The sequence below is a fragment of the Anomaloglossus baeobatrachus genome, chromosome 5, assembly GCF_048569485.1.
Source record: "Anomaloglossus baeobatrachus isolate aAnoBae1 chromosome 5, aAnoBae1.hap1, whole genome shotgun sequence".
Taxonomy (NCBI): domain Eukaryota; kingdom Metazoa; phylum Chordata; class Amphibia; order Anura; family Aromobatidae; genus Anomaloglossus; species Anomaloglossus baeobatrachus.
Window position 1 is genome coordinate 289,703,591 of NC_134357.1, and position 22,995 is coordinate 289,726,585.

At 46.2% G+C, this 22,995-nt stretch overlaps 1 protein-coding gene, 1 long non-coding RNA gene and 1 other non-coding gene across 5 annotated transcripts; 1 reads left to right on the forward strand and 2 right to left on the reverse strand.

The window, feature by feature from the left end:
- Positions 1-942: 942 nt before the first annotated feature.
- Positions 943-6,966, reverse strand: LOC142309989 (uncharacterized). 2 transcript variants are annotated; one of them, XR_012754051.1, is made up of 3 exons: positions 6,838-6,966; positions 6,416-6,454; positions 943-3,125 (listed from the first exon to the last, which is right to left on the reverse strand). It is a non-coding gene; the product is annotated as an uncharacterized LOC142309989 (long non-coding RNA). The 2 variants fall into 2 exon arrangements; XR_012754050.1 differs by lacking the exon at positions 6,838-6,966 and having other exon boundaries at positions 6,416-6,818.
- A 1,416-nt stretch (positions 6,967-8,382) lies between these two features.
- On the forward strand, positions 8,383-12,805 carry LOC142309990 (uncharacterized). Of its 2 annotated transcripts, XM_075347469.1 has the most exons (8): positions 8,383-10,348; positions 11,041-11,373; positions 11,452-11,536; positions 11,626-11,732; positions 11,827-11,929; positions 12,009-12,067; positions 12,267-12,364; positions 12,449-12,805. In XM_075347469.1, the coding sequence occupies exons 1-2, from the start codon at positions 8,842-8,844 to the stop codon at positions 11,322-11,324; spliced, it is 1,791 nt and encodes a 596-aa protein (XP_075203584.1). In that variant the 5' UTR covers positions 8,383-8,841; the 3' UTR covers positions 11,325-11,373; positions 11,452-11,536; positions 11,626-11,732; positions 11,827-11,929; positions 12,009-12,067; positions 12,267-12,364; positions 12,449-12,805. The 2 variants fall into 2 exon arrangements, with proteins under 2 accessions (XP_075203584.1, XP_075203583.1); XM_075347468.1 differs by having other exon boundaries at positions 12,267-12,805.
- Positions 12,806-21,318: 8,513 nt separating this feature from the next.
- TRNAG-GCC (transfer RNA glycine (anticodon GCC)) lies at positions 21,319-21,389 on the reverse strand. Its single transcript has one exon. It is a non-coding gene; the product is annotated as a tRNA-Gly (tRNA).
- Positions 21,390-22,995: the final 1,606 nt, after the last annotated feature.

Sequence of the window (22,995 nt, forward strand, 5' to 3'; positions counted from 1 at the left end):
TATAATCTTATCTGTGGTAATAACACTGCTACAAAGTCTTCTGTACAGACCAGGAACTGGGATTCACAGAAAGGCCTGAAGGCTAAATTGGAAATTGCAAGAATTAATTTGCGATGAAACCCATCACTACTTAAAACCACAGGCAGCACGAGTCTGGCATCATTGTATTTGAAGTAACACTTACACAAGATGGGTCTGCCCCTAGCCCACTGACCAGATTTTCCTGTGCCCCAGTTAATTGGCAAGTCTCTCCCCTCCATTGGAAGTCAACTATGAAAAGGGATAGGGAAACAGCCAGACCAATTCATGCTAGCCAGTGATTTAATAGATTGTGATTCAGAAAATATCTAGGTGTTAAGTTTTTTGTGTAAACTGTTTACAATAAAAAGATGTGTACACAATTGAGTTACCAGTAGAGTAAGTACCCATTTGTACTCGCTATACCTCATAACAAGTACTGTCTGATACTTGCGTATCCATTCCAAATAGCGTGTGTAATGCAAGTCAATGGGGGAAAAACTCACAATAACTTGAGTTCAAGTAACTCGAATGCTGCACTATTTTCTACTCTTATGAATAGTACTGCATTCGGGTTACTCATGACATTGCGCGTTTTCCCCATTGCCTTGCATATGCTACTCAGAATGAATACGCGAGTATTAGACAATACTTGTTATAAGTATAGAGTATGAATAGCTAGCTACCCTCTCAACTCTAGTCCAAGATAAAGAAAAAAAAAACAAAACAAACCTTCAAATTGTGAAAAGGTGCCATTGAAAGTCTCATACACCTCTATAATCATGAGCAAAAAAAAAGTAATACTGCACACAGAGCTCTGGCCCTTTAAACAGGTAGTGCCAAGAGTCATATCTACTAAATGGAGAATCAACCACTACTTTAACAGAAGCCCTACAACCCATGTAAGAAAAAGTCAAACACATGTACCTTACAAAAATACTATTTTTATTTAGACATTAACACCTGATTCAAGACAAGACAGTTGAACTTTACATAATCAATCAAGAAATGTAATCACGCCGCAGTGATGTAACCACCCCTGACCAGTTACCAGGCAGATTTGTGGGTAAAGTAAATCTTCCTGGTTGTCACCCAACATCCATACATTTGCGGAGACTTGGTACCTACAGAGTGAGAGACATGATTTGGTACCAAGGTCTCATTTTTGACCTACTGACTAACGTATTACAATATCAGAGGGCCTGTAGATATGCGTGGCAGTGTCAATCCATTCATATGCCTAGAGTTGTGCTTAGGCCGGTGTCACACTTGAGATTGAAACATAGGTCCGATTCTCATGCCTGAGAGTAGGATGAGCTATGTCCGAGTGTTGATCCATGTGCAATGCAAGTCTGATTTTTCTCATGATCGTAATTGGTGAGCAATCTGTATTCAATCCGTTTTTTTTTTTCCCTCAGCCGCCATTAGTCATTACAGTCATGTACAGGAGCATTTAGTGTTCTGCTACATTATTGAATTTTATTTAGAAAAACAGATGTCACTAGGATGGTCCGTGTGACATCCGTTTTTTTCTCGCACCCATAGACTTGCATTGGAGAAACTCGCAGGATAAACTCTAGAAATCGTAGCATGCTGCGATTTTTTTCTCAGTCCGATTAGAACTGAGAAAAAAAATTAAAAAAATAAAAATATATATAGATCGGAGCTGTCTAATTAACATTGGTTCCAGTGCAATGTGAGATTTTGTGGTATAGAACTTGTGCGAGTCAATTACCGTATTTTTCGCTTTATAAGACGCACCCCCAAATTTGGTGAAGGAAAAGATATTCCATAGTAAAATAAAGCACTTTCCTTACCTACTCCAGCGCTGAGCTCCCTACTGTGCGTATAATATATATATATATATATATATATATATATATATATATATATATATATATATATATATATATATATCTCTCATAAAGCGAAAAATACGGTATAAGTGTCACGCCGGCATTACCCCAGAGATTGCATGACAAGAGCAGCAATTTCACAAACCACTTCCTACCCCATAATTTATACACCTGGCCGGGGGGTGCCATTATTCCTGCTCATTCTTTTTAAATGAACAAACTGCTGATGATGATGCATAATACTGGAGTCTTGAAGTACCCCTCAACCCACCAATGTTATTGTACATTAACCTGACATTTGGGACCGATATTCTTTCTAAGGGGGTTCAGCTACATGTCAACAGCAGATAAACCTTAGTCACACAAAGAGTGTAACAGATGTGGCTTTATTACAGCACAAAGCAGGCAAGTGGGGTTGTATTGCAAGGCCAAGAAGTACAAGATCAAAAAAAAAAAAAAAAAAAAAAAAGTCCTTGTTGCAGAAGCTCCAGGGTCACAGTGCAACCCAATTCACTTGTATTGTGATTGAGCAGTGACACCTGGTAGACTTTAGTTGCATAACAGGTGTCATGGCCAGACTCACCAGGCAGCTGCACGCACTTCACACCAATCAGGTCTATAGGGCAGTTATGAGGTGACACTGGTTCTGAATATACACATGCTCAAAGCCATGGAGCAGATTGCATGTGGTTTTGAGACAGGATACATTAAAAGGGTTATACAAGACTTGAATTTTTCTCTTTTGGGGCCAAGAATATACAGGTAGGTAATTGCTAACTAGCTGCCTGTTGCTGATCTCTGCCAGCTCAGATCACTCCATTTGACCTCAGCAGTTCTCTCTTCTGGTCTGCTTCATTGACAGGGTGTCACTGTAGACACCATGCTGATGGGCAGTCAGTATAACACCAGCAGAGATGCCCATTATTGCAGAGGTGCTGTAAAAATGACTCTACAGCTTCTGTGATGCCATGAGCAGGAGTGGTCTGATCCAGCAGAGATTGGCATCAGGCCCGACAGGTTGTTAGCCGCCACCTACTTGTTAAATCTCAACCTAAGGAAAAAAAAAAAAAATATTACTTCTTCTAGCAAAAAAGCCTTTGATTACCCTCAAGAAGTGACACTACCATTCTATGACAATAGACGATTCTTATACTGTATAATCAGAACGGAAACCCAATTTGTATCATCCTGATGTGGTGAAGGCCACATTTGGGATTAATCACATTACTGGCACCTGTAGCTTAGTCCATTCTGCAAGAGAAGAAAAAGAAAAGAAATAAAAACAAGCACTTATAATTCATTAACTCAATTGACTTAACTACGGTATATTAGGTGAAAACAAATCTAAGCAAATCAGACACCCAAGATCACATGAGACACCCAAACAACAAATGTAACTGCACTGTATATTTTACAAACTCCTCATATACAGTTTGGACAGCATAATAATTATATATATACACACACACACACACACATACATATACACACACACACATACATATACACACACACATACATATACACACACACATACATATACACACACACATACATATACACACACACATACATATACACACACACATATACACACACACACACATATACACACACACATACATATACACACACACATACATATACACACACACATACATATACACACACACATACATATACACACACACATACATATACACACACACATATACATATACACACACACACATATACATATACACACACACACATATACATATACACACACACATATACACACACATACATATACACACACATACATATACACACACATACATATACACACACATACATATACACACACATACATATACACACACATACATATACACACACATACATATACACACACATACATATACACACACATACATATACACACACATACATATACACACACATACATATACACACACATACATATACACACACATACATATACACACACATACATATACACACACATACATATACACACTAACCATTGAACTCAAACATTTTCATAATGTATGATTAGTCATGCAAATAATTAATTATATTTATTATATAAATTAATTACCACCCATTCTGGTTTAACAGCTTCTTGTATTTGTATTTCAATGCTTTTCTATCCATTTATGTACATTTAATTTTGTGTACAATAAGAAATTTTTTTAACCCAATACTTGAGAATTTTTTATGCTATATGTATAGAATTAGCCTGATATATTGGCACTAACACTGGCTTTAGCTTATATATGAAAATCCTGGTGATTGGTTCCCGTTAAAGGGAACCTGTCAGGTGCAGTATGCAGCCAGCAAGAGCAGTTCTGGGTGCATTTTTGCTAATCCCTGCCTAACTGTCCCTGTATACACTAGCATAGATAAAGAGATCTTTAGAAAAAGTATTTCTAAAGATCTTTTAACTTATGCTAAATAGCGCAGGGACTAGTCCCGAGGGAGTTATATCCCCTGACTAGCCGCCCTTAGCATGTTAGTACTCCCACAGGGGTGTGCTAACATGCTATTCAATGCAGTGTTACCAGTAGTGCTGCACGTACCTGTGTTTACACTTCTAAATGCTGGGCATTTCCAGTCATGCGCAGTATGAAGCCAGGTGTACGTCTCCGGGCTTCAGAGGTCTACTGCACATGACCAGAAGTGCCCGGCATAGAGCAGTCACAGCAAACAGGTGCGCACATCCCCGCTGGTGATGCTGCATTGTATCACATGTTAGTACACCCCTGTGGGCGCACTAACATGCTAAGAGGGCAGACTAGTCCTCTCCATCATTAGCATAAGATAAAAAGATCTTTAGAAACTTTTTCTAAAGATCTCTATCTATGCTAGTGTATACAGGGACGGTTAGGCAGGGATTAGTAATATGTACACAAAACTGCTCAAGTGCTGGGTGCATATTGGACCAGACAGGTTCCCTTTAAAGGGGTTGCCCAGTCTAAGGCTATGTTCACACTAGAAAAATGATTTTTATTAGGAGAGGGAGAGGGAGAGTAATGTGTTCACATCAGCGGCCGTGAGAAATGTCCTGTAGTTCCCCGCAGCCTCGCTCAGGAGCCGCATTCAGCACTCGCTCACTGACCCGTGGAGAACTGTCACACGCGGCTGGAGCAGGGCTGGAAGCGCCGGGGGACATCGCTGTGGATTACGTCGGAGCTGTGTCTGGGAGGGGTTAATACAGTGGAGAAACAGGGGCTTTGTCTTTTATTCAAAATAAAGGATTTTTCGGTGTGTGAGTGTTTCTTTACTTTCATTTTCAGATTAGTGACGGGGTGTCATAGACGCTGCGATCACTAATCTTGGACTTAGCGGCAGCTATTAGTTGCCGTTAACTCCATATTACCTGGATTGCCCCAGCATCACGGCATCTGGAGGAGCCGGTAACACGCCGGGACTGTCACATAATGGATGCGACTGTCCCGGGGCAGCTGCGGCTGATATTCTCGGCTGCGGGAGGGGGAGGGGGCATTAACCCTGTCCCTCGCTCTCCCCAGCCTGAGAATAGCGGGCCGCCGCTGTGTGTTTACCCGGCTGGAAGGTAAAAATACAGCGAGCCCACGCTTTTTTTTCTCTTCCCCTTCCTCTTCCTGTCCTAGTGACATCACTTTCCTGCAAAACGCAGTGCAGGGAAGTACACTATGTCTTGAAAACACGAAATAACGCGGGAATAACGCACATCACTTGCTACCTGCGTTATTCCTGCGCTATTTCATGATTACATTACAGTCAATGGAGTGAAATAACGCAGTTAGCTGCAGAAAAGTAGTGACATGCTCATTCTTTTTCTTAATAAAATCTACTGAAAGAATTTTCTTAAGAAATAAACGCAGTGTGCGCACAGCTAATTTTTTTCCCCATAGGTTTTGCTGGGGAATGTCTGCAGAAAGGTTACAAGAATTTCTCAAGAAATTTCTGCAGCAAAAACGGACCAAAAACGCAAATAAAAAACGCAGTGTGTGAACATAGCCTAAAGCCACAAGTTTGCAATCACTATGAGTGGTCTTCTGAATCCTCAGTACATGCACTGTGTAGATGCATGGACAGCAGTTAAATGGTAGTGCATATGTGATATGCAGAATCCTAGAAGGGGCACAGCCTCACCCACCGCAAGTATTACACAAGGCTCCCACCCTCTAGGCAGATTCTGCATATCACAGACTCCTGGCCACATGACAGCCATTCCCAGCTGCAGACTCATGGATTTAGAGCAGACAACCACTTAATTTAGGTCAGTCAGCCATCACACCAAGCTGAGTGATAACAGCTCAGATGGGAGCCATCAGTGGACTTTCTCTGGATCACTACAGCATGTAACTACTGACAGGATTGCAGCAGTGTTGGTCAACAATACAGAAAACGCCAGGACGGTGCAAGGGTTCCCTGTGCCAAGTCAGCCATTTTATGTCGCATCCCAACTTGAAGGAAGTCTTCACAGATCAGATTCCTATTAGTGGAATGCAAGATGTCAGCCATCAGGTGAAGCTGCAGACAGTGCTTACCATGGTCAGGCCTGCAGAGGCACCGGCGACTCACTGCACCTGGGACATAGAAGAGGGTAGATGAGCGGCATGTTATTACCACAGCGGCCTGCACTGGCCTTACCGCCATTATAGAGTCTGTGGCTCTGAAGGAACTACGCCCCCCACAGGTGGCTGGCTGGAGCGCCCCTCTAGACCAACATTTGGCCCTCTATATTTGCATATAAGAACAGAACCGCCATTACTAAAAGAACGGGCAAGACCCGCAGCGCCACCTCATCTGTCCGCAGTATCATACATGGGCATCAGACACTAGGAGGTGCCCACACCTGTTACTGCCCGAGCAGGGGGATTTCTCTAGGTCGGAGCGAGGCCGTCAGGTACAACAACCAGAAGCCGAAGCCCGGACCACACAGGCGATACGCCCGACCATACCACATTACCTCCGCCATTCCACCACGAACAGACAACACTAGAAATGGCGGCGCCGGCCTCGCTATTATAGCGGGACCATCTCTATGCAAGTCACCCATCATCCAATCACCGGGCGGAAGAGCTGTTCAACAACCAATCATCGAAGGGGAGCAATGCACAAAGCAACCAATCATCAAGCGTAGGGAGGCGGCTGCGCACAAGTGAAGATAACGCGAGCTGCTGGGATCACGTTGTTTAGTAAGGGGGAGGGTCGTGAGCTATAGTGTAGGAACAAGCAGCATGTAGGGGGTTAAACTTGGTCATGTGAGCGGCTTAAAGAGGGCGGGGCTTGCTGTTATTGGGCTGTCTTCTAGTCCCCGTACGAGCGTCTCCCCGTCCCCGTACGAGCGTGGTTGTGGCTAAATCCCAGTAGGTGGAAGGACCTGTGGGCGTGACCGGCTTCCTTAGTGGGCGTGACAGCTTGTTTGGTGGGCGTGGCAGTGTTTCCTTCCGTCCACTATACTCATGCAAGAGGGGTTCTTCATCCCCCCTGCACCTTCCCATTTGGGGGTCTTAGGCTAAGTTCACACTTCAGTTGTTTTCAATCCGTCAGGTCCGTCAGCAACGGATCAGTTGTTTTTTAGATGTCAACTGGTGCAACTGATGTGTATTTCACAGGAATCCTGTGAAAAAACTGATCCGTTGCGTCCGTTACATCCGTTATGCGTCCGTTTTTTGACGGATCAGTCATGATCCGTTTGTGTTTGGGACAGCCCAGGGGGTGTGCCAAACATGCTGGGCATGCTCAGTAGAGCATGGCGGAATCCAGCGCTGGATTCCGTCGTAAGACGGATTACGATGGAATCCAGCACCATAGACATACATTGCAAGTGTGACGGATGGCGACGGATTCCTGCGCGGCGCGTTAATTTTGACGGCCCGAAAAACGTTACATTCTGCGTTGCTCCCCGCTCGGCGGTCAGTCAAAAACGACGGACCGCGACGTAGCGGATGCAACGCAGGGTCATCAGTCGCAATCCGTCGCTAATAGAAGTCTATGGGGAAATACAGGATTCCTGCAAAATATTTTGCAGGATTCCGTAATTCCTCAAGGCTACGGATTGTGACTGATGCAAAACAACTGAAGTGTGAACTTAGCCTTACCCACAGACCCCCGCTTCTATTATAATCAACTCTATGCCGACGTGGAATTAGAAGAATAATGTATCTTTTTGGTATGAGCAATGTCTGTGGAGGCCCCGTCCCTTTCTGGTCACATGGTTGTGACGTCAGCAGAGGTCACTCTGGCCACTGGGATTTAGAAGTTACCGTACGAGCGTCTCCCCTTAGGCTGCTTTCACACATCAGTTTTTTGCCATCAGGTACAATCCGGCATAAACATGAAAAAACGGATCCGGCGCCTGTTGCCGCCGGATCCGTTATTCCCCCCATAGACTTTCATTAGCGCCGGATGGCCTTGTGTTTCATCCGTACTTGTCCGGCGGCCGGATGAAATGTTGAAGTGAACGTTTTTGTGTCCGGCAAAAAAAAACGAATCACGCCGGATCCGGCGCCGTACGGCATGTTTTATAATGCAAGCCTATGGATGCCGGGTCCGTCGTAATGCGGCAAAAACCTGATCCGGCCGCCGGATCCGTTTTTTTTTAACTGAGCATGCTCAGAATCACACTGGCCCTTTTAAAAAAACTGAAGGAACTGAAGGAAAACACTGATGAAACGGATCCGTTTTTTCGCCGGATTCGTCGCATCAGTTTTTTTGCCGATTGTGCCTGATGCCAAAAAACTGATGTTCCGGATGGAACGGTTTCTGCAATGCGGCACAATCCGGCACTTTGCATCTGGTCTGCATACGAGGAACATGACCTGGTCTTCCTCTGGCTACCCCTGAGGACGTAGGTTCGGGCTCTGGCACTTTTAGTCTCCGGGATCTTAAACTCAGTCTCACGAGTACCTTTCATCCCCCCAGGTCCTATCATCCCGTTGACACTTACATTTCTCTGGTTTCCAATGATATGAATAAGATTTTACAGGACATAGATAGGGGCCTATACAAGATCAGACACAACTATACCCCTGAAGAAGATACAGCCATCAGGGAACTCCAGAATAACAAAAGTATAATTATTAAGCCAGCCGATAAAGGGGGATCCATTGTCATTCTGGACAAAACATATTATCTCTCTGAGATTTATAGACAACTACGTGACAATTCCACTTATTTGCCCGTCCCTCGAGACCCCACTCCTCAAATACGCGAACGGATCAGGGATACTGTTGACTACCACTTATCACAAGGCACGATTGACAAGAAATTGGCTGAGTATCTCATTAAATCTAACCCCGTAACACCCGTCTTTTATGTTCTACCCAAGATTCATAAAAATCTTCAGCAACCTCCCGGACGACCTATCGTAGCCTCCACTGAATCTATCCTTTCGCCATTGGCCATCTCCCTGGATAAGATTCTCACACCACTAATTCCTGTGATTCCGTCATACCTAAAGGACACGTCTGACTTTCTGTCTCATATCAGATCTTTCACCTCTCGTCCTCCCGATTGTCTTCTCGTGACCTTTGATGTAGACAGTCTCTACACAAGTATAGCACACAGCGATGGCATCCAAGCCGTCAAATGGTTCTTGGAACTTTATGGGTCACTGTCCCCTCTACAGCATTCTTTCTGTCTTGATCTCCTGCAATTGGTATTGGGCAATAATTTTTTCCTCTTCGAAGATCAGTTTTATATGCAGCAACGGGGCACAGCGATGGGTTCTAACGTAGCGCCTCCGTACGCAAATATCTACATGGCGCATTTCGAAGACACATTTGTGTACAGCCATTCGCTGTGGAAACAACATGCCATTGGATGGAGGAGATATATTGATGACATTTTTGTCATATGGCACGGTGATTCCTTATCCCTGGATACCTTTCACCAATATATCTCCTCCGCCCGTCCGGGTCTCACTTTTACAGTACACAGTGATCCCTTCCAGATTAACTTTCTGGACACCCTTGTCATTCTATCCCCTGAAGGGACTATCACGACTGATCTATACGTCAAACCCACCGACAAGAACAGCCTTCTGCTGTACTCCAGTTGCCACCCTCCACACATTAAAAAGTCATTGCCCATTTCACAGCATAAGAGAGTGGAAAGGATCGTTTCTGATCCTCAAACACAAGCAACAAGGTTTCGTGAGATGGGTGATAAATTCCTCTCACGAGGCTACCCTTCTTCCGTGGCATTCAATCGCTCTACCCGTGCCCGCAATGATGATGTCATTTCACCACGGATGCATTGTGTCCAGACATACCACCCTTTTTCGCCACTTTTTAAGGAGGTCATTACAAGACATTGGCCATTACTACAGAAGGCTTACCCCTCTATAAAAGAGTTCGGGATGTTCCCTATCTTTTGTCACAAACGAGCGAGGAACCTGAGGGATAGTCTGATCCGAGCCGACATAGGGTCATCAATCTCACCACGACAGACTTTCTTGGGACCACCCAAAACAGGTAACTTCCCATGCTTACACTGTCTCCAATGCAATAATTTGACCAAGGGTAACAAGTTCACACATCCCCATACTGGAAAAAACTTCACTATCAGAGGGTATCACACCTGTGAGTCTTCCTATGTGATATACCTGATCAAGTGTCCCTGCGGTCTCGGGTATGTTGGGGAGACTACCCAACATATCCGAGATCGCATCAGTAAACACAAATCAACGATCAGATATAAGCAACTTTTACTACCCATCCCCCATCATTTTGACACTTTCCATCATACAGTAGCTCAATTGAGGTTTCAGGTCATTGAGCATGTTCCACTATTACGTAGGGGTGGCGATAGGGTCCGTAGATTAAAAGAAAGAGAAGCATATTGGATTTTCACGTTGGGTACCCTGGAACCCCGAGGACTGAACCGAGAATATGAGGTCCATCTCTGACATGCTCAGGTCCTAGTTGTGGTCTCCGTAGACTCCTTTTAGATAAACCTCTTTTCCCATTTTTATGACTGTGATTTTTATGTCTCTGATTAGTTATGTAATTTATCAATATCACTTTACGAGAGTGATTTTAGATACAGATCTATGGTAATTGTAAGGTACCTGTTGTTTTGTGAATTCCTTACATTCTTATGTTTTCCAGGTTTAAATTCTTTCCTGTCATATGCCTACTAATTTATTTTTCTCCCCCTTTTTTAGGCTCTCTTCACTACGTGATTTCCACACATCACCGGTTCACCCCTGTGCTTTTAGTGGTCACATGTGAGGCACTCACTCCCTCACATCACGGAGGTCTGTATGCCACTTCTCACTGTATTTCACGTGACTCACAACACCTAATAGTCCTCTATGTAAACCTAGTGCTGCAGTACCAACCTTCACCACTACCGTTCCTATGCGCAGCAAGTCAGCTCCACCTGGAGCCGATCTCCTCATCACCACCTGCATTTAAGACGGCTCAGTTACACAGACCAACTCAGTAGCCAGCCACCATTCCCCCTGGACACAAGCCTGTATCATCTCATACACCAGGTATCAGTAAGAGCTTTTACTTTCATTTTTGTGACCGTTAATCTATGTTCTTTAACAGGTTCTCTTTATTCTCCATAGGTCTTTGACCTTTTTCCAAGTTACCACTTTTGAGCATAGCCCTGGCATAGGACACTGTTACCATATAGGCTGTTTCCCTTTTGAGGTATTGTTATGCTATTTATCAGTTTTGTCCATGGTCTGGTGATTTATCAGTACACCATTGCATTAACCTCTGTCTATTTATGTCACTAGTCCGCAGCATAGGTGGAATACCGACACTGTCATGACAATTTCACCTACTCCACTACTCCTTTAAGAAGGTCTCCTATACGACCTTATTTCACGGCTGCTCATAGATTGTGAGTAATATTAGTCATGTTGATGGAGGTTACTCACCTCATTGGATGTTATACAGTGTGTGGATTTTTTCTCATGAGATCTTTCTATTTTTAGAACATTTGGCATTGTGGGCTATATGTCTTATAGCTAATGTATTGGTGTCACAAGTTTCCAGAGACACATTACCTCCCGCACACCATTTCATGCTGTTTGACAGGTAGTGAATGGAGTATAACCAATTTTAGAGACACGTCTCTCTATCCACTGATGTGTTCATTCGAGAATTTCTCCATTAGGTTCTCTGCTCACTAACAAGATTGGCATGGCACCTATACAGTAGCCAATTATTGGACAGGTACCTTGTCTTAACTTCTCATATACACTTATCTTTACCTTCAGCCTGATCTCACCATCTTTTCCTTTCTCCTTCCACCCCTCCCCCAACCCAACCCTTCCCCCTCCCCCTTCCCCCCCCCCCCCTCCTTCTTCTACTCCTCTTCTCCGTTCATGCTTTACTCACTTACTTTATTTCGCTCTCTTTTTTCTACAACCAGTCACGACATACGACCTTCTACCTCGGTGGAATACCACTACATGATTACCCCATAGACTATTGACTGGCTGATCCCGATTGTCTATTATTCAGTCACAGGTATTCACATATTACTTATTCACCGATCACAGTCAAGAATCACTGCATAGGTTTCCTTTGTTAATGATTCTTTCTTTCACCTAGCGCTCATACGCACCTGATAAGTTCCTCTTCATATGAGTGGTGACTCGTATTGCTCCCTCCCTCGAGTAGTATGCACATACTGATTTCTCTGCTTCATAGGTACGTCTACCTGTTAGTCTCTTCTGATACTTACATGATAAGTTTCCAGTTGGTAAACAATTACTTCGGATGTTGTTCTTTCTTCTTGGGTGTATACAGATGTTATTATCTTATATATATCTTTGACTCTGTACCTTACCATTGTAATGTATACTCCTTTTGTGTACAATGTATATAAATAACCGGAGCTGTGTCTCCTGGTAATTCTTCTCCTGTATTATGTATTAATTTCTGTTTTTTTATGTTCTCTTTCTATAGTCTGATTAATTCTCTTGATAAAGGTCAAGGTATGACCGAAACGTCGAGATAAGACTATTCACAATAAAAAACATCAAAAATACCCAGACATTGTTTCTTTTTTCTCTTGGAGTGCCGGGGATAATTTTGTATTTTTGGTGCAGACTGTGGTCTGGACCTAGAAGAGTCGGACCCCTGGTCGCAGGCGATTGAGGCTAGGTGCCTGAGACCCGTCAAGGAGGACGGTCAGCAGCCTGGTCATATCACCGGTTCGGGACCAAAGGCACTTTGGGGTACACGGACCCTAGGTCGGGGAGAAGCTTCAGGCGACCAGGCAATTAACCTGCGGAGGACAGGGTCTTTATGGACTGTTCCCACAAAGCTGAGAGATCGGGGGCATTAGCGCAACGAGGGGGATAGGGCTTTCCTAGCAAGCGGCCCACTGAAATCCCAAGCGTGAGCTTCTGAGAGCAGGCTCCTTCACTTAGCCACAGTGGGGAGTGGGGCCCGGAAAGCTCCAAGCTACTGGGCCACAACTGACAATCTAAATTGGTGCCAGGAGGCAGGTTACGAACCACCAGGCAGTGCTTCAGGGGACGGGACCCGGACGAGCTTCCCCAAGAGGGCAGCGACAGTCAGAGCCTTGGTTTACCTTGTTGTCAGCGTCTGCTTCATTGCTGAGTGAGTACCCGACGGACCCCTGCACTGCACCCCCGCATCACCATCCAGAGTCCCGGGGCTTACCCCTACCCGTGGAGGGTAACGTCATCTTGCTGCCCGACTCCATCACCCCGGGTACTCCTAAAGGCAGCGGCGGTACTCCCAATTACCGCACACCACGGGTGGCGTCACGAACGATACCAAATCCCCTGTAAATAATCCCCTTTTCCGTTTGAGTGTGGCCCCCGGGTCCGGAGACCCTCGAGCCACAAGTAATCACCACCCCCGGATCCGAGCGGTTCGATCCGCTGCAGGGGTGGCACAAATATCATGTTAGTACACCCCTGTGGACGTACTAATGTGCCGACCCTGCAGCAGTCGAACTGCTCGGATCCGGGGTTACTGTGGCTCAAGGGTCTCCGGACCTGGGGGCTTGTGGCCACTCAAATGTAAAGGGGGTATTTACAGGGGATAAATGTTCGTGACGCTACCTGTGAGTTGCGGTAAGGGGAGTACCGCCGCTGCCCATAGGAGTACCGGGGCTGATGGAGTGGGGGCAGCATGGTGTCAGTCCCTCCGCAGGAAGGGACGGCCCTGGAAAGTGGGGGGAGATGGTGAGCGAGTTGGGGCTTGGCCTTGGGAAGCAAGGGGTCAAGTTACTCACTGTATTCGTGGTGCTGGATTAGGTGGAATAAGCAGACACTCACACAGATGGTAAACCAATGTCTCAAGGCACCGCAGTTTCTGCAGGGGTAGCCAGTCCAGGTCCCGCTCCCACCAGTGTCACTTGGTAAGTCTGGAGCCCTGCCAACAGTCCTCCTAGACTGCGTCTGTTACACTCCTGTCCAGTGTTCCTGATACCGCTTCCCAACTCCTGTGGTCCCGGACCACCGTCTGCGACCCAACCTGTTGCCTCCCTGGGAGCTCCAACTCCCCAGTTCCTCACTCTTTGAGGGCTACTACTGAACAACCCTGTCTCCCCTCCCAACAGTCTGCCTGACCCCTAGGTTGACAGAATCTGTGGTAGGGAAAACAAGGGCGCAATAGGGTTTTACCCGATATTAGGGTATAGGAAAGTAAAGGGATGCACTCACCTGGTCTGGTTGTGATAGTCACAACCCCTATAACAGCGTATGGGAGTGCTGAGCTGGTTCAGCAGCGGCCCCGTCAGAAGTGGTTACTGTAAAAACGAGGGTGAAAGAAGACGGGTTTTTCAGCCGCGCTATGAACCACACCGTTGAAGATTCCTTAAGATATTTTTATTGAGCCATTCCAACGCGTTTCAAAGGCATGACCGCCTTCTTCCTATTTCTATTCCCTGAGGAAGAAGGCGGTCATGCCTTTGAAACGCGTTGGAATGGCTCAATAAAAATATCTTAAGGAATCTTCAACGGTGTGGTTCATAGCGCGGCTGAAAAACCCGTCTTCTTTCACCCTCGTTTTTACAGTGACCCCTAGGTTGGCGGCCGTGCTACAACTTGACCAACCCACTGGTGTGTCTGTACAGGTCATGGTGTGAGGTGTGGTTGGGATTTGTAGTACGGATGTTAGTGTTGTTGAGAACCTGGAACCATGGGGGGTAGGCCCTGCACCCTAGTTGAGGATTTCAGTACCCTGTGGCATCCTGATATATTCAGGGGCGCCATATTCCCCCTTGGTTAAACGTAGCTCGTTCCCGAGCTGCAGAGCACCTAGAGTTTTATTTTTCACGAACTGGAAAAGATAACAGGTTAAATACTCTTCTCACACAGGGGAGGCAATGCACTTTAAAAACATTACAGACTCTCAGAGTTTACTTAAGAACAACTGGGAACGCTACTGGTTGTAGCGATAGCTGGTAGCTCAGCCTACTCTGCTGCAGCTCCTTCCTGAGACAGTCCATTCCCATTGTCCCTTTCCCTTCAACCCGCCACCCAAAACACCTGAACCCTGATGCCACCGCTAGCCATGGTGTCGCACCACCCCGAGTTCCTTGTAGTGTCCGTGGTGACAAGGTTGGAAACCCTGATGGTTTAGGGAATGACTCTGGTAGGCACACAAGGTGCAACTATATACAATGAGCCCAAGTTCATGCTGGCTGATGCCAGTCTTGCAGCTATGGTCCACACTTTAACTTTATAATGATCAGAAAATCAGGTGACTTTCCCGGTTAATTAAGACTTTCAACATTTTTGATTATGCAGATTTTCAAACGTTAACACATCATAACATAACATTTTCTTGACGAGATAGCTGGGATCCGCTACCACTTTACTCTCTGAGGTAGTCGGGGGCAGTTGTAGGAGCTGGCACTACTCTTTCGCCCTCCATGACGTGCTTTCTAACCTCCAGGGCGCACCAGCCCCGCTCCCCACAATGCCGGGAATAGGAGACCATATCCCTGGCGTTAGGTTTCGGTCTGGGTGTCCCTTTGGGAGGTGCTCCGCCACGTCCCTCCTTGAGACAAACACCCCAGCAGCAAGGCCCGGCTCAGAGATAAAACCCCACCCCTTGACGGGGTCAAAACGCTCCACTAGGCCTCGGTACCGTGGTCCTCTGACCCGGAACGTAGCCTTTCTCAGGTGCTCCTTTTCTCTGTGTGTGCGGGCTGCAACCTCTGCACGACATTGCTCTCTGGCGGACATTTCTGCAAGCAGCTGCTGGTGTTGTCTCTCCCAGTATGGGACGTGGACCTCTGGGGAAACAGCTGCAATCGGATTCTGGCGGCCCGGAACTACTGGGAGGCTGCGCGGTGGTGGAACCGGCATGTCGGCAGGCTACTCCTCTGCAGCGTTGCAAAAAAGAACCGGCTGTTCCGCAGCTGGGATAGCAGCGGCCGGGTGCTTAGTACCAAGGTACGGGTCCGGTGATGCAGCCGGGTCTGGTCTGGCCTGTGGTAGGGCCGGAGGCGCTGTGGCCTGCTCGTCTTCCGTGGGGCTGGAGGTTCCGCTGCCGATGTCAGGGTTAGCAGCTCGGCTGCAGCCGCAGCTGAGGGTGGAGAAGGGGGCATGACTATTGAGGTGGCTGGGGACAGACCGGATTCCGTGGCCGGGTAGGCTGGATCAACCGGAACTGGGTTACTGCTTACCCGCTCCAAACGCAGGGCACCTGCTTCACGGGCATGCACAGCCGCGGCCACTGTCATCATCTCAACTCTCCAGTCATCCAGCACGAACAGAAACTGCGTCTGCATTCTGCATCCTCCTGCAGAGTCGCTCCGTCTCCTCTTCGATCCAGGTAGCTGGCCCAGGAATAGCACGTTCTGGTGACAAGTCCCTTGACGCTGACATCCTGCTGCAAGTTCCAGGAACTTATGAGCAGAGTCCTGGCATCCCTGCGCCCACTTCCACTCTTACATCCTGTCACGCCCCCCCTTGGTTCTCGTCACCAATCTCTCTGGACGAGGGGCGGGGCTTCGGCTTTCTGTCCTTTTGCTGAGGATGATGGCGCAGTTGTTGTTTTTGGCGCCAAAATATGGCGGGCAAGATGGCTCCAACTTGACCAACCCACTGGTGTGTCTGTACAGGTCATGGTGTGAGGTGGGGTTGGGATTTGTAGTGCGGATGTTAGTGACACCGTTGTTGGAAACCTGGACCCATGGGGTGTAGGCCCTGCACTCTGGTTGAGCATTGCAGTACCCTGTGCCACCCTGATATATTCAGGGGCGCCACACTAACATGCTTACAGAGTGGCTAGTCGGGGGAAATATAATGCCCTTGGGACTAGTCCCCGTGCTCTTTATCATAAGATGAGAAGTGATATCCAGGCGGCACTCAAAATTGCAGGTGCTCGGTCAAGGGATGGCACACCCAAATAATATATGAACATGAGACCGGCACTCTAAAACTTCCAGTAATCTTTAGGCTTTAAAACATAGAAGCACAATGCAAACAAAAATCGGCTATACCTTTGGTACTGACAAAAGCTAAAGATCTAGCGGATTTTTGTTTGTATTGTGTTTCTATGCAGGGCCGGCCTTAGCCTGAATGGCGCCCTGTACAAAACTGCCCTTTGGTGCCCCCCCCCTACTGATTTTGTACCCATTTTCCAGGAAACCAATGAGGACCAGAGGCAATTTTTTTTATATCCTAAGAAAATTGATTTCTTCAAATGTACAATAAAGTCCTCCAGATTTGTGCTGCAGAATCTGATTCTCAATCCACATTAATTCCACCACATCTCGTACATGCTGTATGCCTGGATATTACATTATGGATGGTACATACGGATCCCCCCAATGGGGCGCACATGTATCTGCAGAATGAGGTGCTGCTGCTCTTCGTGGAGAGATGGTATAAATTCCTATACACTTAGAGCGCCGCAGGTCGTGGTCCCATTGGTGGGATCAACATCTACTATACAAATCCTGAGGATAAATGTACCAGATGATAGCAGACAAGGCACCATGGAGCCGGCGGGCGATGCTGTGTGTACGCCAGACCAAAAAAGTCCAAAATACAGATGTTAAAGGGGAATGTACGAAATTAGAAAAAAATCTCTGCTTTCTACATAATAAAGAGTCCTCGGGTTATATGTGTCGCTGCCTCTCAGCTCCAATGACCTGAACAGACTGAGGTGCAGTACCACATACACACCATAAGGACGGGGGGCGCTGTGTATGTGTCGCTGCCTCTCAGCTCCACTACCCTGAGCAGACTGAGGTGCAGCACCACATACACACCATAAGGGAGGGGCACGGTGTATGGAAGAACTACGGCATATATATTGTAATCCCTTTATTAACCAGACTGGGCACACCCCATTTGGCAATGCTGCAAATAATTTTGTTGGAAAATTTGTAAGATAAATCCACACCGAATAAAGTGCATTATGAAGTTCTGCATATTACACCTCAGCTGCTGCAGAACCTCTAAATACACACCTCAGATGCAATAGAACCTCATTATACACATCTCAGCTGCTGCAAAATCTCATAATTCCCCTCAGTTTCTTCAGAACCCCATAAGACACACCTCAGCTACTGCAGAACCCCATAATACACACCTCAGCTGCTGCAGAACCCCATAATACACATCTCAGCGGCTGCAGAACCCCATAATACACAACTCAGCGGCTGCAGAACCCCATAATACACCTCAGCTGCTGCAGGACCTCATCATACACAACTCAGCTGCTGACGATGCATTACATTGATAGCCTTAATGTTGTTATGAACGACGCCATTCTAAGTTCACACAGGACATCTTTTGTAGCATTTTTGAGGTCACAAAGATGCCCCTGCATGCATTTCCTCCCCCCAGCAAAGTCTATGGGATTTCTCTTTTGCTGTCCACATTGGGCATCTTTTGTTGGCTGCGTTTTTGAAGATGCAGCTGTCAGTTCTTTTTGCGTTTTTGTTTTTGAGCCCTTCCAGTCAATAATTAAACTTAAAAACCGCATTGGGCAAAACGCGGTAAAAATGTGTCAAAAACACATTGCGGTTTTTTATGCATTTTTGCCGCGGTGCATTTTTGGGACAAAAACACTGCATATTTGTGGTAAAAAAAGATGCCCCGTGTGAACATCCCCTAAACCATTCCATGCGATGTGCAGACGGCAGTGACGCCATGTAACATATGAGACTCCACTGTTATTTGCTACCAGGTAAGGAATGTGACAGCTGATTCCTCCTGCACGACCCCCGCCTGGAAGGAGTCAGACACTGGCTCCATTATTGCAGTCGTGTATATTTTACTCTGATGCTGCCACATTTCAGATAAAACACATTTTATCTCTGCCGAGGACAATGCCACCAGGATGAGGAGCCCGGGAGGCCGGTGCCCAATGGCTTCTCCCTGCTCTGCTGCACATTGATTGGTCGAACCCCAAAAATGTGTAATACACACTGTTAGGATTTCATTTGCCAATGAAATCACTCACAAGTGATTTGCAGACTCGGGGTCATCTGCTGAATGACGTCTCCTCCTGCTTATCTCATTGTTATTATTTTCAATTTGAGAGGAACAGGAGGAGACGTCATTCTGCAGATGACCCAGAGTCTGCAAATCACTTGTGAGTGATCAGGTGACCAATACTCGAATCAGCAAGTGAAATCCTAACAGAGTGCATATTACACACCTATAGGATATGGCAGGTCAATATTCAGAATTCCATTCCATTACACACTATACGTGACATGTACAGGGCACATGTAGGGTGTATAATCTAACATATGAAGGTGTGTGTGTGTGTGTGTGTCCAATAAAGGAATCCGCACCGTCACATTTACAATCACGAAATTTTGCACAGACGCCCCATGTGACACAGGGAACGTCATAGACTATGTTTTGATGAGAAATTTTAACCCCACACTTTACAGTTATTCGCCGCAAAAACCTGCTTACACTAAAATCAATGGCGCTGGGAACTACAGGTCATTAATAAGAGCTGTAATTGGTTGCTATAGGCAACAAAGGACATTCTTTTTTTAAGACAGGTAATGTGTCAGATAATATGATGTCAATAGAGACAAATACAGACACACACAGAGACACGGAGTCTGATACAGAGACAGAGACACACAAACACAGAGACAGACACAGAAACAGAGACACAGAGAGAGATACACACACACACACACACACACACACTGAGACTGATGCAGAGACACACACAAAGACAGAAACACACAGAGACAGAGACATAGATATAGTCACAAAGACAGAGATACACAAAGACAGAGACACACAGAGATACATACAAGCACAGACACGCAGAGACAAAAACACACACAGAGAGAGAGCGTGAGACAGACAGACAGAGAGGGACACAGAGGCAGACACACGCAGACAGAGACACAGAGGCAGAGACACACAGAGACAGATACATAGACAGAGATACAGACAGACACACACAGAGACCCATAAAGACAGAAACACAGAGACACACAGAGACAGACACAGAGACACAGATATAGTCACAGAGACACAGATTCACAGAGACAGAGACACACAGAGATACATACAAACACAAGCACAGACAGGCAGAGACAGAAACACAGAGAGAGAGCGGGAGACAGACAGAGAGGGACACAGAGAGTGGAGAGAGGGAGAGAGACAATTACTTTCCCGGGCACCGCCAGGTACTACAGCTAGTAAATATATATACAGTGCCTACAAGTAGTATTCAACCCCCTGCAGATTTAGCAGGTTTACACATTCGGAATTAACTTGGCATTGTGACATTTGGACTGTAGATCAGCCTGGAAGTGTGAAATGCACTGCAGCAAAAATGAATGTTATTAGTCGGTCTCAGTCGGTAGAGCATGAGACTCTTAATCTCAGGGTCGTGGGTTCGAGCCCCACGTTGGGCGACTGCTTATGGCTTTTCCCTTTAGCATGCGCTAACCACCATCAACCAAGCCACCCCTATGCCACGTTCCCCCTTCTACTCCGAAACAAAAGAAGCTTCATAACCCAAGAGCAGTGTTTGCCAAAACAGTGTATGTTTCTCGGCTTTCCCATTATTGCCCAGGTGATAATTTAATTATCTTCCAGATGATGATAATTCCATCTCCTGCGCTATACGAAGGAAACTGTGAAAGCATGCACTGTTGCTGGCTCTTGAGGACTGGAGTTGGGGATCACTGCCCTAGAGGATAAGGAGCTGGAAAGGCCCCAGAGGATGGGAAGGCAAAGAAAAGCAACCAAAGTTCAAAGTTTTAGAAAGTGAGGACCGGAAATGAGCAGAAGTTCCTGGCAAATGATAAAAAGAGGCACACTGCATTGGTCAGAAATCAGACCCCAGCCTCCCGCTTGGGAGGCGAGAATTCTACCACTGAACCGCCAACGCTTGAATACTTTAGTAACACGTCTAAAGCTCACCGAGCAAATGTTTCAGAAAGTGAAGAAAAGAGTTGCGCTGAAATTTCTGCCAACTGATGAAAAGAGCAGTCCTGCATTGGCCGGGAATCGAACCCAGGCCTCCCGCGTGGCAGGCGAGAATTCTACCACTGAACCACCAATGCTTGGATGTTTCGTCAGCTTGTCTGCTACCCAACGAGCCTGGATCCAGGGTCTGACAGGCCCCTTCCCCCTGACCTTGCCATGCCACGTATAGCTCTGCTGAGTCGGTGTGGCCCAGAAGCCCGGCTAGCTCAGTCGGTAGAGCATGAGACTCTTAAACTCAGGGTCGTGGGTTCGAGCCCCACATTGGGCGACTGCTTATGGCTTTTCCCTTTAGCATGCGCTAACCACCGTCAACCAAGCCACCCCTATGCCACGTTCCCCCTTCTACTCCGAAACAAAAGAAGCTTCATAACCCAAGAGCAGTGTTTGCCAAAACAGTGTATGTTTCTCGGCTTTCCCATTATTGCCCAGGTGATAATTTAATTATCTTCCAGATGATGATAATTCCATCTCCTGTGCTATACGAAGGAAACTGTGAAAGCATGCACTGTTGCTGGCTCATAATTCCCCTCAGTTTCTTCAGAACCCCATAAGACACACCTCAGCTACTGCAGAACCCCATAATACACACCTCAGCTGCTGCAGAACCCCATAATACACATCTCAGCGGCTGCAGAACCCCATAATACACAACTCAGCGGCTGCAGAACCCCATAATACACCTCAGCTGCTGCAGGACCTCATCATACACAACTCAGCTGCTGACGATGCATTACATTGATAGCCTTAATGTTGTTATGAACGACGCCATTCTAAGTTCACACAGGACATCTTTTGTAGCATTTTTGAGGTCACAAAGATGCCCCTGCATGCATTTCCTCCCCCCAGCAAAGTCTATGGGATTTCTCTTTTGCTGTCCACATTGGGCATCTTTTGTTGGCTGCGTTTTTGAAGATGCAGCTGTCAGTTCTTTTTGCGTTTTTGTTTTTGAGCCCTTCCAGTCAATAATTAAACTTAAAAACCGCATTGGGCAAAACACGGTAAAAATGTGTCAAAAACACATTGCGTTTTTTTATGCATTTTTGCCGCGGTGCATTTTTGGGACAAAAACACTGCATATTTGTGGTAAAAAAAGATGCCCCGTGTGAACATCCCCTAAACCATTCCATGCGATGTGCAGACGGCAGTGACGCCATGTAACATATGAGACTCCACTGTTATTTGCTACCAGGTAAGAAATGTGACAGCTGATTCCTCCTGCACGACCCCCGCGTGGAAGGAGTCAGACACTGGCTCCATTATTGCAGTCGTGTATATTTTACTCTGATGCTGCCACATTTCAGATAAAACACATTTTATCTCTGCCGAGGACAATGCCACCAGGATGAGGAGTCCGGGAGGCTGGTGCCCAATGGCTTCTCCCTGCTCTGCTGCACATTAATTGGTCGAACCCCAAAAATGTGTAATACACACTGTTAGGATTTCATTTGCCAATGAAATCACTCACAAGTGATTTGCAGACTCGGGGTCATCTGCTGAATGACGTCTCCTCCTGCTTCTCTCATTGTTATCATTTTCAATTTGAGAGGAACAGGAGGAGACGTCATTCTGCAGATGACCCAGAGTCTGCAAATCACTTGTGAGTGATCAGGTGACAACTACTCGAATCAGCAAGTGAAATCCTAACAGAGTGCATATTACACACCTATAGGATATGGCAGGTCA

Coding starts and splice junctions, on each gene's coding strand:
- LOC142309990 (XM_075347468.1), top strand. CDS start 8,842: ATGAATAAGATTTTACAGGACATAGATAGGGGCCTATACAAGATCAGA. Junction 10,349..11,040: donor CTTGGGACCACCCAAAACAG/GTAACTTCCCAT, acceptor CCCCTTTTTTAG/GCTCTCTTCACTACGTGATT.